This window comes from Cervus elaphus, chromosome 27, assembly GCF_910594005.1.
Source record: "Cervus elaphus chromosome 27, mCerEla1.1, whole genome shotgun sequence".
Lineage (NCBI taxonomy): Eukaryota > Metazoa > Chordata > Mammalia > Artiodactyla > Cervidae > Cervus > Cervus elaphus.
The window spans coordinates 62,044,275-62,060,944 of record NC_057841.1 but is presented as its reverse complement, the minus strand read 5'-3'; the positions used below and the strand labels follow the sequence as shown (position 1 = coordinate 62,060,944).

The 16,670-nt window shown below is 48.6% G+C and overlaps 1 protein-coding gene across 2 annotated transcripts in view; it reads right to left on the bottom strand.

Moving 5' to 3' along the window:
- The window catches only part of CDH20 (cadherin 20), a 202,853-nt gene that overhangs the window by 45,703 nt on the left and 140,480 nt on the right, over nt 1–16,670 (bottom strand). Inside the window, exon 2 of one of the 2 annotated variants that reach the window (XM_043889326.1) lies at nt 6,905–7,301. In XM_043889326.1, the coding sequence (XP_043745261.1) occupies nt 6,905–7,150 (246 nt within the window). In that variant the 5' untranslated portion in view covers nt 7,151–7,301. Of the gene's footprint in view, nt 1–6,904; nt 7,308–16,670 lie in introns of those variants that run through there. The other variant, XM_043889327.1, reaches the window with a different exon arrangement.

Genomic DNA, 16,670 nt, shown 5'->3' with positions numbered 1-16,670 from the left:
CAATGGCAGGCGGATTCTTTACCTCTGAGCCACCCGGGAAGCCCAAAGGGAAGAGTACCAGCTATGAAAAGTGTCTGGATCTACTTACATATAACTCATTTCTAGGGGATATACATTTGACCCTTGATCTACGTGGATGTGAACTTTGAGGGTGCATATATATGTGGGTTTTTTTGTTTTCAATTATAAATACTGCAAACAGACCTACGCATGTGTCTGTGGAGCAGAAGCACGGATTCAGAGAACCGTGAGTACAGAGGAACCGTGGATGTGGACAGAGGGCCAACTCTAGAGTTACGCCTGGATTTTCCCACCGTGTGGAGGGTTGGTCCCCTAACCCTCTAACCCCGACGTGGTTCATGGGTCAACTGAAATTGTATCAGTTCAGGATCTAGTCGGGTAACAAAACCCATACCAGTCATTTTAGCGGAGAGAATTTAATATGAAGGATTGAAAAGGAAAAATGTTCCTTTCTAGAGGTGTCACTGGTGATGGTAACCAGTAACTTGAGGAAACAGCTTGTGCCCCTCTGGTTGGGCGAGCAGAGGACAGGAGTTGGGGGTGCTTGGAATCTAGATGTTTGGAGGAGGCTGGGCTGGAGTCCTCTGAGAAGGGGGTGTTATCCCCTTAGGCTGGACTCCAGGCATTTAGAAGTGCCCCCACCACCCCAGTGCGGCGCCGCCGCCCCTCCCCCCCCCACCCCCCCGCCCCCGTAGAGCTGAGACTCCGACCTCTGAGAAGGGGGCGCCCTCCAGTGGATGTGTGAGGCTGGGGTATGCAAATACTTCCAGAAACCAGAATCAGCTCCCACAGATAAAAGGAGCAAGTCCCTCTTCTCCTGCCTTTGGTTCTCCCCCTAGAACATTCCACTCTCAGAAACCCGGGAGCTGCTTGGAAACAGAAAAGCTGTGATGTGCAGAGTCCCAGCCCCGTAGAGTATGGGAACGTGAATACGGAGCTGAGACACTAGCCTAGTAGCCAGCACAGTGATGTGAACTGAACATGAGGTTCTCCAGTCATAGAACGCACATTTGGTTGCAAAAATTGCAAAGAAGAGATATTAACAGCTTTTCTCTCAGTCACTCAGCAAGTTGGTACTGCAATAAAGATGTGCTTTATATGTATCCATGTTTAATTCAGCTCACACTGACAGCACCAGCTCTTCGGAGGAAGGTGTGGAGCTTCGGCAATGGAGTTGGTAGCACACAGTTACCCCCATCCTGGAAAAACAGCTTTGCTGTCCTAGACAGAATAAGACAGCTGGATACCCTGCTTAGCCTCACCTTGCTTTCGTCTATAAGATCTTGAGCCAGAGGAGTAGTGAGTGACGGGAAGTACATGAAGCTCAACACGGGGGGCGATGGCGCTCCTGTTTGCCATCTTTCACGGTGCCTCGTGTGGTTCCAGGAAGGCAGCGAGTGCACTTGTTAACCTCAGCACGACTCAGGACCCCGGATTCGTGCATAAGCACAAGCTCCCTGCATCCACTTCTTTGCATATGTCAACATAATCCCGGTTTGACTTGACACTGCCTTGTCCCTGGGAAGCCCAGTGTGGATTTTATAAGGCCATACCAATTACAGCTGATAATTGTTGCCATACTCCTTTCTGAAAAAAGCAAATACTCAGGCAGGCTCTCTAAACAGACATCTTCCAGAGCTCATGGTGACGAGCTGAAATGATCCCTGGGAGAGAGGGATGGGTTCTCTTTCAGAAGAAAGTGAGGGGGAGCAGTGCCTGGGTGAGTGAGTACACAACTCTTCCTGTGCAGGTAACAGACCCAATCCAGGGCGCAGACTTGCATTGAGAGCTGGTTGGTCAGGATGACTGTGGAGGCGCGGGGATGGCTTGTGTCCGCGGTGGGTGGATTAGGACGGGGTGAGCCCCAATCACGGGCTTTCCAGGGGTGCTAGTGGTAAAGAACCTGCCTGCCAATGCAGCTAGATGGAAGAGACATGCGTTTGATCCCCAGGTCGGGAAGATCCCCTGGAGGAGGGAGGGCATGGCTACCCACTCCGGTATTCTCGCCTGGAGAATCCCATGGCGAGGGGAGGCTGGAGGGCTCCGGCCCACGGGGTCGCACTGATCCTGAGCCCTGGAGCGTGCTGCTCAGCTGAGTGCTCCCACCTGCAGGGAACAGGTGTGGTTACATCTCTGGCCTCACTGATCATGAGCCCTGGGGTGTGCTGCCCGGCTGAGCGCTCCCGCCTTCAGGGAACAGGCGTGGTTACATCTCTGGCCTCACTGACACCACGGACTCTTCTGTGTGTGTCTCAGGGTGAGGTCTAACGTCATGGCCACATACAGGCCAAAGAAAGAGAAAGCCCATGGCTTCAGTGTCAGATTTCCTATTACCCTTCCGTGTAACTTTGGGCAAGGAACATAACCTCTCTGAACCTTCCCTTATTTAAATTATCCAGGAGAGGTGCCTTATACTCACTTCATGGCACTGCTGTGATGCCTGAATGACCTGCCTGACGCGCGCGGGGCTGATGCTCAGCACCGCGGTGCCCCGGGACAGCATCAGCTCCCCTCGACTGTCTGCATCTCCGCGTCTGCAGTTCTCTGCCAGGTGCTAGTGTCAGGGAAATGTAGGCCAGGCCAGGCGTGAGGTCTCGGTGTGTACCCTTGGGAGGAGGAGGGAGGGCTCGAAGTTGTACAAACACACAAAGCCATTACTGAATACAAAAGTGTTTTCCCAAACTTGTTTTAGCAGGAGCTATGTGTGTCTAGTTGGGAGAAATGTTTTACAAATACAAGTTGCTAGAAAACTTTGGAACTCTGAATGAATGGAAGATGTAGTCATGATGGAAAATGCTTTTAAGCTGGGACCCTGAGAAACGTGACCATGACCGAACGGAGAGGAGGGGACGGAGCGTCCCGGGCGAGAGCAGCACGCACTCTCAGGGTGTGTTGTGTCCGGGATGGAAAGGAGACCCAGCCTGACGGACAGCAGGGTGAGGCTGCAGCTATCCCAGCGGGGCTTATCTTCCGGCAGTCCTTGCCCTGTGTGCCGAGAGCTCCGATGAGCACTGCGGAGCGACAGTGCTTCCTTAATCAGACAAGCGACGTGATGGGAAGGGCGCTTCAAGGAGATAAACGGCCGGAGTCCCGGGGGAAGGACAGGGACATCCTCCCTTACGGCGCCCACTCAGTTAACCTAATCATGAAGACCCGGAGGACCACAGTGAGCACAGAGCTGGAGAGGATGAGTGACTCAGAGAGAGTGGCAAGGTGATACTGACAGGACGTGGGTGCATGAAGGAAGAAGAGAAGGAGAGGGAGAAGTCAAAGAAAATCCACAGGCTTTGAGGCTCAGAGATTTGCAGGCACATTAGGTATGCGTCACCGAGCTGCTTAATTCCCTTAATGAACTTGCTATCCTATTGCTGCTGCTACTATTACTACTCCTCATCCTCCTCCTACTACAGGGTAATGATCATTAAGATCTCACTCTGGACCAGGCACTCTTCTAGGGCACTTTACCTGTGCTAGCTTACTTAGCCCTTATTACTCCACAAGGTACTCGTGTCTGTGTGACAGGTACCGTGTTAGGTTTTGTGGAGAAAATGGAGGCGATGTCCTTGTCCTCACAGAGCTTGTAGTCTGGTCTCAGTCCTCCCAGGTGGCTCAGTGGTAAAGAATCTGCCTGTCAGTGCAGAAGACACAAGAGAGGAAGGTTCGATCCCTGCGTCAGGAAGATCCCCTGGAGGAGCGCATGGCAACCCACTCCAGTACTCCTGTCTGAAAAATCCCGTGGGCAGAGGAGCCTGGCGGGCTACAGGCTATGGGTCCGCAAAGAATTGGAGACGAGTGACTGCACACACAGGACTCCAGACAATACACATGTAGACAAACGCATAACTTAGATGTCGTAGGGTGATCAGAACCCTGAAAGCCTGGTGGTACTGAGAGTCCAACAGGGGTGCGCCTTGGAGGACGGCCAAGGCAAAGCCAGGTGTGAACGAGCCCTCGAGGACGAAGAGGAGCCTTCCCCGAGGCGAGCCAGGACGAGCGTGTCTTACGATGCGGGGAGGAAGGCAGGGCCGGCCAGCCTGGTAGCTGCCGGAGGCCGCGTCCCCAGGTCCCCGCGGAGAGAGGGCAGCGGTCAGAGCCCCGGCTGAGACGGTGGGACGGGCAGCGTGCCCGTCGTGGGGGTCGGCGGGGAGGGTGCCTGTGGTGAGGGCCGGTGGGCAGCGAGCCACGTGGCGGGGGCCGGCGGGGAGCGTGCCCGTGGTGGGGGCCGGCGGGGAGGGTGCCCGTGGTGAGGGCCGGTGGACAGCGAGCCACGTGGCGGGGGCCGGCGGGGAGCGTGCCCGTGGCGGGGGCCGGCGGGGAGCGTGCCCGTGGTGAGGGCCGGCGGGGAGGGTGCCCGTGGTGAGGGCCGGTGGGCAGCGAGCCACGTGGTGGGGGCCGGCGGGGAGCGTGCCCGTGGCGGGGGCCGGCGGGGAGCGTGCCCGTGGCGGGGGCCGGTGGGCAGCGAGCCACGTTGCGGGGGCCGGCGGGGAGCGTGCCCGTGGCGGGGGCCGGCGGGGAGCGTGCCCGTGGTGAGGGCCGGTGGGCAGCGAGCCACGTGGCGGGGGCCGGCGGGGAGCGTGCCCGTGGCGGGGGCCGGCGGGGAGCGTGCCTGTGGTGAGGGCCGGTGGGCAGCGAGCCACGTGGCGGGGGCCAGCAGGGAGCGTGCCCGTGGCGGGGGCCGGCGGGGAGCGTGCCCGTGGTGAGGGCCGGCGGGCAGCGTGCCCGTGGTGGGGGCCGGTGGGCAGCGAGCCCATGGTGGGGTGGGGGCCGGCGGGGAGGCGGCGGGAGGAGCGGCCTCGCGAGAGGAGGGCGGGTCCGCGTGGCTCAGAGCGCAGCGGGGAGGCCCTGACGCCGTCCCCAGCGTGACGCGGCTGTGTCGGTTGTGTCCGTCTCTGCGGTCCCGTGGACTGTGCCCCTCGGGCTCCTCTGTCCGTGGGGTTCTCCAGGCCAGAACCCTGGAGTGGGTTGCCCTGCCCTCCTCCAGGCGCTCTTCCCGACCCGGGGATCGAACCTGGGTCTCCTGCATCGCAGGCAGAGTCTTACTCTCTGACTCACATTTCGAAAGATCGTGTGTGGAGAATGGCCCGGAAGGAAGTGCGGGCAGAAGGAAGGCGGCTGTTGGGAGGCCCGGTGTTTGCGCAGCTGAGAGGACGGTGGGCGCGGGGGTGGGAGGGCGGAGGGTTTATCTGGCTCCGGACTAAGGGCATCTGCAGGCGCAGAGGCCGCCTGACCAGAAGGGCCCAGGCTTAGGAACCGGGTGGTGGCAAGGGCGCCCCTGGGACGACCGAGGGCAGACTCGGTTCCGGAGGGAGATCGGGGGCGCTTCAGCGGATGGAGGCTGAGGAGTCCTAAATGCGGAGCGCGAGGGTTTTCAGTCTGAAGCTCGGACGAGTGGTCTGAGCCAGAGACGGAGGCTTTGAATTCCTTGGTTTAGGGGTTTAAGGCCACAGGGGTGAGTTTAAAACCACCCCGCGGGGGTGAGTGTGACAGGGAAGAGGCCCCGGGCAGAGCTGACAGGACCCCGCAGGCTGGGCCAGCTGGACAGGGAGGACCGGCGAGGGGCTGAGAGGGCAGGAGTAAGAACCGGGCTGTGAACGCCGCGAAGCTGAGGCAAGAACCCCGAGTCAGGAAGGAGGGGCTGGGCAGCAGCGTCCAAGGCCCCCGTGGGGCGGCCCCGTAAACTGAACCGCCAGCTCTGGGGGTGGCGAGGTGCCGAGGAGCCCCGAAAACACGGCGTCCGTGCGGAGGGAGGGCGGAGGGCAGCTGCCTGGGCTCAGTGGTGGCTTAGCCACTAAGGTGTGTCCGGCTCTTTGTGACCCGGTGGACTGTAGCCCGCCAGGCTCCTCTGTCCGTGGATTCTCCAGGCAAGAAGACTGGAGTGGCCTGTCATGCCCTTCTCCAGGGGATCTTCCCAACCCAGGGGTCGAACCCAGGAAGATTCTTTACCGACTGAGCTACCAGGGAAGCCCCGCCTGGTTGAGAAGTGGGTGGAAGTTGAGGAAAGAGCTTATGTAGACAACTCTTGAGAAGTTGCAATTCTCTTATTATTCTTCAACATTTGGGGAAACAGAGGTTAACAGGACTTAGTGACCTGCCCAGAGTCACTCTGGAAGCAATTGGCAGAGCTGGGTTTTGCACCCGCATGTGTTTGACTCTGCAACCTGCACTCTTAGCCTGTGTACTAAGCAAGTGTTTAAGTTATTTGAATGAATTATTCATTTTCTAATTAGTTCCTTGTTTCCCGTGTTCTCTCACATAGTTGCTTTTGCAAAATGGCCTCTGATTAACATGCAAATAAAGTAAACACAGGAGAAAGCCCCGATTAAAAATGAAATGATGCTAGATGAATCAAGGCATTTCGAGTGTAAAGTTTATAAATATATTCATTGATCGTCTCCAGCTATCCTAAAGCACAAGCTAGGATCTTCTGAAATGAAGAATGTTTTATTCTTTTTTTTTTTTTTTCCCATTAAGTTTTGGCCTCAGGCAATACCTGTGGAAATGTTTTGGGGAAAAAAAAAAAAAACCCTAAGCTCCTCCCTTTGCATTTCTCAGTTTATTTCTTCCTTATCCTGTTATTCCTGAGGCTGCTGCTGCCTGTGTGAGGACTTGAACAGTTCTTGCAGGACCCAAGGCTTTTCCTCCAAAAACCCAATTCCTAGCCTTTCACACTCAGAACAGAGGCAAGGACAAGGAGAGAAGTCTTTCCTTTCTGACCAGTATCTGACAAAGCAAAAGCTAGATCTCAACTAGCTGTCAATTAACATACCTCTAGTTTAAAATTGTTCTCAAGCCTCAGACTATGCAAACTTTCATAGTTCATATTCCTATTCAGTTTCAATATCCGGTACTCAGATAATTTATCGTTCTCTTTGGCAGTTCTTACCTTGCCGACATACAAAGGGTCAGTTCCAGTGTATTCTTCCAGAACAAAAAACTGGTTCCAAACCCAGCTCCTCTTTGTCCGTGGGTGTGACTGTGGCTTGTCTGACAGGAACACTTGTAGTTTGCCTGGTGGTGTTGGTGTGCCCGAGAGAACAGGGGTGGTAAGGTCCATCAATCCCCAGAAGTACAAGGACATGCCAAGTCCAAGCCAGCTCTTTGCATTGCTCATTCTACCAGAAGTCCGCATGGGATGGCCAGGTTTTCAGAAAGTAAAGTCCAGGATGACAAAAGCCACTGCTCTTCAGTATTTTCCAGATGAAAAAATAATGCAGTTTATTGAACACTTATGCTTCCCCAGTGAGGTCCTGATTCAAGTCAGTCTGCTTGAAGTCGACTTCCTGTCAAGTGAAGGAAAACACAGTTTGATGATGTCAAATTCTTTGCTGTGGGCTTATAGCAAGTTTTGAAGAAATGTCAGTAAATATTCGGCTTTTCTAGTCAACAAATGAAGGACTCATAACATGTTACTGCTTTAGAAGTGTTTAAGTAGTAAATAATATTTTGATAAAAAGAAGACAACTTATCTTGATATAATCAATCCCAAACCTTCAAAAATGGATTTCAGCAGAAATAAAACTAGTGAATAAATTTCTTCACATTGGTAACTAGAGGGGTATGCTGTATTATTGATTGGCTCTTTGAAATATTTATGATAAGACAACCTCCTACATTCTTAAAAATAGCATTCATTTCCAAAATTGACAACTAATAGTTAATATTTTCATTAGCCCCACTGCTTTTCTTGGTTCCTTAGAAAACCGAATCTAACCATCTTTTTTGCCACCCGCAATTATATTTTGCCTGCTCCACGTTATTGATAATATCAGGAGTCAGACTTCATTTATGAGCAGCCATGGGTCACTTCTGACTTTAATCGTTCTCTGAGCTCATGGTGGAATTTGAGTGTCACACACTACCGCTTCAGCTCTGAAGCACGGACAGGGGCTGCTAATGTGACCTTTCTAGGATCTGAAAAGTCAGTTAATCATTATATCATTCACAATAGACTTTAAAGTGCTATTAGTCACATGCTTCCCTGGGCACAGGAGAGAGTTCTAGCCAACATTATTTTCCCCCTGAGCTGAAAGACTCATTTAGGCAAAGGGATGTTGACTTCTACCCCGGGGACACCTTTTCATCAGTCAAACTTCTTTTGTTGCTATGAGGTCAGATTGGCTGGTGACCTCACTCCTGAGCTATGACCTCATCAACCTTTTCTTCCTTTACTTGGGCTGGATTTAATGAGCTGGCCTAGCACTCAAGCCATTCTGTCCGAACAGTTAGAATGTCCTCTGTGGGCTTAATATTTTCACTGTTAACGTGGAGAACTGCTGTCATCTTAGAACAAATGTGTTTATTTGGCCATTTCAGACTCATGCAACTAGGTAATGCCCCATTTCTGCAAGTGGTTTAGAATGCATGCACTGATGCTAACTCAGTTACCGCCTTCCACCTGTCATCAGAACTCGTGTTCGCTTCCTCTCAAATACTATTGAACAAGAGAATTAAAAAGATATCTTATAATCATTCCATGCAATATGCCATTTCACCTCTGAAGAAGAAATCATTTCAATGAGAGGTGATAAAGGGGAATAAGCTGGGGGAGACTATAGAATCTCTATAACAGAATGGGAGGCTGTGCCTCTTATCGGTTCTAGCTCTAGAGGCAGATTGATTGTCAAGTGAAAGCAAGCTAGCTATGTCTTCTTTTGAGTGACATGTTTGTTAATGTTAAGAACAATGGTGTGCTAGAAGGGGGTCACCAAGTATTAGTTGTTCCTCTTCTCTTTAGACTGATCCACGGAAACCCAGCTCACTGATCCTTGTCTAAGGGGAGACCTTCTGGAAGAAGGAACCTTAACCCCAGAGATGAATTAATGAAAAAGATTGGTGAGAATTAGCTATGCTGTTTTAGGGAGCTAGAAGATGGACTAAAGAGCATTACCAAAAAAAAAAAAAAGAAAGAAAAAGGCAGTTGCTAGAATGAATCCTGGGATTGGTAGCCACAGTGGGAATATTCCATACCTTGTGAAACACAGACCTATCTGAAATTTCGCATATGTTTGCTAGACTAAGGGTCAGACAGTTTGACCCCTGGTTCTGCTTTCATTACCTCTGACTTGTTGACATCTATGAATTTTTATTCCTCTATTAAGCAGTGAATGCTATTAATATTTCTCCCACCTACTTCACAGGATGCCCATGAGGATTTTTTGGGACAATGTAGGTGACCATGTTCTGTAAATGACTAAGGTGTCAATTGACATTTGAACAGCCACACGAGGAAAAATTACTGAGTCATGTGTAGAAATGATGAAGCTGAGCCTGAAACATATCTCTTGGGCACTTTTTGGACCAAAACATATATCTGAAAGGGCTAACTATATATAAATATTATTATAAATTATATATATATATTATTTTATAGATCTCTGCATCTGTGATAAGTATTATTGGGGAGTAAATTCTGGCCCAGACCAATTCTGTAATAGCCAAGCTTTTTTTTTTCTTTTTGGTATGAGGAAACATTGAAGAACCATTTGAAAACTTTGTAGAGAAAATTTTCTTTTGGGGTCACACTTATCAAAGATAGAACTCAAAATGTATATTCTGTTTAATGCATTTCCTTTAACGTCTGTGTCTCATATGTGTACATTTTGCCTAAGCGTTACTTTCAATGATTTTGATGACTTTCTCTAGCTACTTTAATCACGTTGCTTTTGGGCTCTAAGTGAGCAGATGCGTGTACATTGGGTGAGAGGGTGGGCCATACAAATGTTCCCTCTCCTGCTCCCACTGCTGAATTTTCTGAATGGAATGAGTTTTGAGGAAATTTTGAGAGGAATTTTAGGGAATTTTAAGTAGATTTTGAGGAATTTTAAGACTGTCCCTTCTATTCTCCCATCTCTAACAAACTAGATATGCATTCTTGCCAATTAAAACCTCCTATCTCTACGTATAAGCGTGATCTGAAGAGCTCAGGAGAAAAAGGAGGCGTTCTGTGGAATCTTTGTGATGAATATTTTGTAGGCTGTTCAGTTGCTTCTGCTTTCATCTCTCTTTCCTGCCCACTTTGGCCTCCTACACGCCAGCGCAAAGCCCTCACGTACTTCCGTTTCACGAGAAACGCACAGAAGTGGCTTCTGGATGTTTGGGGCCTGTGGAGCCCTTGGTGACCCTGTGAAAGGGCTGGTGGTCCACGTGCCCCTCTCGTGTCCCTAGTGATACACCTGGAATTCCAAAGCCCGCAGTGCCTGGGAACTCTTTTTGTGTTAAATAACTCGATGGCTGCAGCTGATTGGCAAGTACTTTCTTCCTGCTTTCTTGGGACAGAATGCATGAAAAATACTCCCTGCTTAACTTTTCTGAAAGCAAAATCTGGGTTATCCAATAGTTAAAGAAGAGTTATTCTTTTCATAGTTAGAGTTGTTTATACGAGTGAGGAGAAAATAGGTTCTGTCAGAAATACTAACCAGTCTGCAATTATTATAAATAAGATGGTTCTCATATTCATGTTTTTTTCCTCCAGGGTAAGAATAGCAATGATGTGTCTGATGGTAGGCTAATTGCTGTTGTTCTTATAAAGGAAGAGACTACTATATGTATATATAGGTCTGTTTTGAAAGACCATGTATGCTACATGAAGACAACATTAGTGGAAATTGACTTCTGTGTTAAATGAGTCCTTTAAAAGTTTTTTTTTTCCCCTCCCATCCTGCCTGAAGAAAGTAAACAGCTTGGTAATGAACCCAGTAGGAAGAAATTAAAGTTGTACATAAAAGTGTGCTCTCAGTGAATTGTTTATTTTGTTACTTAAATTTGTTGTGATATTTAAAATGTAGGGGAAAGGAATGGTTACTGCTTTCTCCTTGAAATGAACTGGGCTTTTATGGTCTCCCTCTGATTTCTCTCTTCGTTATTCCAGTTTTCCTGAGCTTTTCGTGGTTAATGGAAATACTGCTCAGTAAAGCTCAAACGACATCTCTACGGGACCAGAAGAGTCAGGACAGGGGTGGGATTGTTTTAATTTTCTGTTCTGACCTCATGCTTTGTAGCGGTAAATGGAGGCTGTATTGCTGTGGTTTCCAACAGCTAAACTTCTTAAGCCATCACTTTTACTTATAATAAGAGCCTCTATAACGTACTTAAAAAGAAAGGCAGAACTTTGCGAGGATCCCGGACACTAGAGTGAAATATGACGGTGCACCGCGAGGAGTGTCAGCATGAAACCAGACCCGTCTCCGTGCAGAGTCACCTCACCTCCCAGTCACGAGTCTCTCCTGAGACATGTTTCACCGAGGAGTCAAACCCCTCAGTGTGGAGGACAGGTGGTCCCGGGTGCAAACTGGAGTGAAAAATTCATAGGAAGATGGTGTCTTTGAATATGTACAGTTCACAAACAATAAGGCTCCCATCGGAAAAGCCCACAAAGAAAAAATATTTTCAGCGCTTCTGTAAACGAGCTTTCAACATCCCTGGATCTGTGTGTGCATGTCTGTGCTACTGATGAAATGGAAATGGTGTATAGTGTAGGTTTGTATGCTGGAAGATGACATAGTTCCCTGACCTGAAGTCTTTTTCATTCCCTACAGATGTTCCATTTTACCTGGGCAGTCATTAAGTGAGTAGAAGCTCCAGTCTTCTTCTGTGACCGTCCACTCACCAGCCTCCCCAAAGCTACCTGTCTGTGGAGGTGACCGAGTCTCAGCGGAACAACAGAACCACAGAACCAGGAGAGGTGGTCCAGGTGTGGGGGTTTCCGGGTTTGGGCTTCGCTCTTGCTTCCAGGCCCTCCTCCACGCCTTACCTGCCTAATGAAGGCCCTCCTCCACTGCCCCCAGCTCCTCAGCTAGCATGTCTGAAATGGGATGTATCTTAAAGTCAGTGCATAGGTTTAATGTGGTCCTAGTTCCTTTCCCATCTTTCAAAGAAGCTATTAATAAATTGATGGTGAATCTAGAATTGAAGAATTGTGCTTTTACCTTTTTATAAAATCAAACGGAATTCTTAATTTCCATGGAGAGTTCCTAGAAAAGGTAGTCATCACTTGCTTATTTATCTTCCTTTGACTTCCTGCTCCTCCAAGCCCCTCACAGACTGTGGAAACCTTGAGCTACAGGCTGAGGTCTTACAGCAGCCACTAAAGCTGTGATCAGCCCCAGAAATCTTCCTTTTCTCACCACTTGCTCTCTTTGGTCTCCTCTCCTTCCCACAACCAGATTAGTTTGGGAGAGGGAGCGCTGTTTTAAGATGTTCAAAAATGGAACTGTGGGGTTGCTGTGGCAGAGGGGGAGGCACAGGGTGGCTTAGTTGAAGGTTTTAGAAACAATATATGGTTTTATGTAAGACGAGGGGTGTGTGAGCGTGAGTGTGAGTGTGTGCATGTGTGTCTCCCCATGTGGGTGAGAGGAACAGAAGGAAAAAATGGTAGAAAGCTTGAATTATGTAATTAAGAGCTGGCTTTGAAAAACCTGATCAGTCCCATAACAAAACCTGTTTTGTATATCCTGTGTACAGGTTGCCCCTCCGGCTACGAATTTCCTAGCTTGGGCCGTGAATGAAGGTGTTTTCACTTTTAAACCCTCTCGCTGGAGTCCTGCCCAGTTCTGTGTGTTTCATTCTCTTGTAAGCAGTTTCTCGAGTTGAGGGTGTCCTGACTTTCTTTCCACATCTTCTTAGAATGGCAAATAGATTCTTACTGAGCCTTTCACACATGCTGGCATCTAGTGAATCTTTTAATCCTAAAGGAGTCAGGAAGTTTTTGACCTACTTTACCCTTCCTCTGGTTTTCACTTTTAATCAAGCTAATGAAGCTACAGTTCAGTCCATGGGCACTTTCTTTGACTGCAGTTAGACAAGAATGATCAGTTTTGATTTTTTCAAGGTCGTCTCACATGCTCACTAATTTCTAGCTTTATGTGCCATTTGTAATTGCATTTGTGCCTGTTCATCCAAGAAAAGCATGTGTTTTAAATGTAATTCTTTGGCTAAAGTTCCTCTTTCATAAGAAGTTACAGATAATCACAACTCAGGTTTTTTTTTTTTATTAGCTTTGACTTCGTACAGAAGTTTAGGCAGGTAAGATAATTCTGATAAGTCTTCCCTGGACCATAAAGATTAATCCACAGGAGGAAGAGTTTAGGGGAAAAGGTAAGTCTGCTGTCTAAAATTGAGACAATTTATTAATTTGATAGATAGTGGAGCATCAGATGGGTTTAATCAAAGAATGGTTTGTAGGGACTTCTCTGGCCGTCCAGTGGTTGAGACTCCACACGTCCAGGGCGGGGCACTTGGGATGCCCTCCTCCAGGGGATCTTCCCAAGCCAGGGATGGAACCCAGGTCTCCCACATTGCAAGCGGATTCTTTCCCGTCTGGGCCACCAGGGAAGCCCATGAATACTGGAGCAGGTAGCCTATCCCTTCTTCAGGGGATCTTTCTGACCTGGAAATTGAACCTGCATTGCAGGCGGATTCTTTGCCGGCTGCAAGGGGAGCCCGTGCAATCTTGAGCAAGTGACTTCAACTTTTTCAGTCTCAGCTGGATGTCTAGAAACTGGAGATAATTATAGACTCTCATGGGGTGACTGTCAGAATTAAGGGAGAAAGTATGTATAGCTTGGTGTTAGGAAAAGCCTTGCACTTGAAAACTAGTAGGCACTTCCCCACTTCAAGACGTTTGCAGTTTAGTGGAGCAGCATGCGTGTGTGTGTGTGTGTGTGTGTGCGCTAAGTCGCTTTAGTCATGTCTGATTCTTTGAGACCCCATGGACCATAACCCCCAGGGCTCCTCTGTCCATGGGATTCTCCAGGCAAGAATACTGGAGTGGGTTGCCACTTCCTCCTCCAGGGGATCTTCCCCACCCAGGGATCGAACCTGCATCTCTTTTGTTTCCTGCCTCTTGGCAGGTGGGTTCTTTACCACTAGCACCACCTGGGATGCCCTTAGTGGGGCAGATACTACCATTACTTTGAGCAGTGGAAATAGTAGCAGAAGTAGGTCCAGGCCTGACGCCGTTCCTAGCAGTGGTGACGATAGGGTCCGAGCAGCAGTAGGAGTTATGGAGCAGTCTCAGCGGAAGCACTAGCATGGATTGTTTACTCCACGTCAGGTGGTGTTGAGTAACATGCATTCTCTTCATTATTTAATCTTTCCAAGAATTCCATGGAAAGGTATTCCTTTCCCATTCTGCAAAGAAACAGATGAAGAGTGGTGTGCTCCGGTTGGCTCCTCCCGGCGATCATGGAAGCCAACTTGCACGTCTCTTGCCAACTCTTTGAAATCAACCATGGTGTGAATATTTCCACCACAGCCATTGGCAGATGCCACATAGCGAGTCATGGGGTGAGCTGCTTCAGCAGCACATGACTGACTGTAGCATAGTCTCTGTGATCAGGGCCCCAAGATGGGTAGAAACAAAGTGCTACACCAGGTTGGAGGGGCTTCCCAGGTGGCGCAGTGGTAAAGAATCTATCTGCTAATTCAGGAGACACAGGAGACACAGGTTCAATCCCTGGATGGGGAAGATCCCCTGGAGGAAGAAATGGCAAACCACTCTAGTGTTCTTGCCTGGGAAATCCCATGGACAGAGGAGCCTGGTGGGCTACAGTCCATGGGGTTGCAGAGTCGGACACAACTTAGCCACTGAGGACACATCACTGCACACCAGCTCAGAAGAGGGAGGAATGATTTCTAGTAGGGAGGAAACATTTAAGGTGGCATCTGAACCACACTTGCAGGACAGAAAGGAAGGAAGGCATCGAAGTGGAAGAAAGTGCAAGTGCAGAGATGTGGGTGCAGGATGCAAAGGACCTATCTGGGGGAGAAGAAGAAGTTAATTTGCTTGGAGAACGAGGTCTGTTCGGGAGGGCAGTGAGAGGTGAGGCAGGGCAGGTGGGCGAAACCCAGTAGCTCAGGAGCTTTGACTATTGCTCGACTGGAGTGCTTGGAATATATTTAATTGTCCATAGTGAGCAGTTAAGGGCTTTTAAGCATGCAAGCGTATACTTGTTGGGTGGGACGGGTGGGGGTCAGTGAGAGTCCAGGGAAAGCTGGCGAGGGGCCCTCGGCCAGGGGTCAGGGCGGAGCAGGTGGTGAGACCTCTTCAGTACTGGGGAGACAGAGTGCAACACTTGCAAGCAGACCCCACTCTTAAAGGGTATGAAAGAAGGTGCGTGCTTGGGTTAGGGCAGGAAGTTGAGAGGAGGCGCTAGTTAGAGGCAAGGTAATAAATTTGATTTTAGACTTAAGGATAAAAAATTCATTCTTTGATGCCTGATTATTTAAAGAGGCAAGAACCTTCCTTCTCTTTTAGTCCAAAACTTCAAAGCAGCTTTGGGCATAAAGAATGTGAACTCCCTCCTCTCCCTTGGAGCAATTCTCAGCAACTCCGGACGCGCACACTGAATCCAGGCTGTTGAGTGACTTCCTGTGGCTGCCTTGAACTCCACCTTAGCCGGGGACGGTGTTGACCCGTCAGTCCCACATAGTGTTCTTTTCACACAATACTGACTCTCACATTGGGGTTGTGGGTGTTTTATCTTTCATAGTTCTAATGTGTAAAGAATGAACACAAAGAGACAACTGGATAATCTGTTCAAGGAAAAGAAATCCCCCTGGAAAACAAAACAAAGCAAAAATCTCGTTGATATTTATTATCTATTCTGTTAAAGGAAAAGAGAAACTTGTCTCCTACTGCATGGTTTCAAAGTACTTTCCTCTCTTTGAAAGAGTGAGTGATGCGTGGTGGGGCTTGGGACGCCTTGGTGAGACTTCCTCCAGCTCTGCTTTTCGATGTGTGACACACGGGGTGTCTCCTTAGCCTTTCTGAGTCTCAGATATGAGGATAATAATCGTCTTCAAAGGATCATCTTGCCTAATACTGCAGATTAAGTCCTGTTTTTATTTATTTATTTTACTTTCTATTTCCCTTTTTGTCTTTTCCTCAAAGCACCTCGTGCATTTCCGTTCTTGGCTTTTGGTCATTCAGTGTTGTAATGGCTTACTTGTCTCTGTCCCCATTCTGTAAGCTCCTTGAAGGTACCGATAGGATCTTTTACTCATGTATCCTTGATTCCTACGGTAGCATTTGGTAAATGCGAGGTGCTTAATAAATATTAACTGGGTGGCTAGTGTATTTTTAAGCTATAAGAAGTACTTAACAGCTTGATATTATTATTCTAGGCTTTCAGACTTTTATTTTGAGTTAATTAACATTTTTCCATACTGATTTTAGTATCTATTTTTGAGTGAATATGTTAGTTGCTCAGTCATGTCCAATTCTTTGCAACCCCATATAGACTGAGGCCCGCCAGGCTCCTCTGTCCATGGCATTTCCCAGGCAAGAACACTGGAGTGGGTTGCCATTCCCTTCTCCATCTATTCTTACCAGCAAGGTATTAAGTGGTGTGTAAATAGTATAAAGGCAACAAAAATCAAGGAAACGGGTACCGAATGTAACAAACCTTTACCTGTCAGAAGCACTCTAGACTTAGGCATCACTTGTTGTAATCTAAAGAATCTTTTTTTGAGATGCTTGGAAACCTTACAAGGCAATTGGGATTTGAAACATTACATGGCCTAAAATAGATTTCCAACAGTAGATGATTTTAAAAATTATGATATACCTATGCAAAGGGATGCTATGTAACTCTGCCTTTGAAAGAAGATCAATTGGTTTAAAAGCTGTCCTGAAAAATACTATTTGTTAG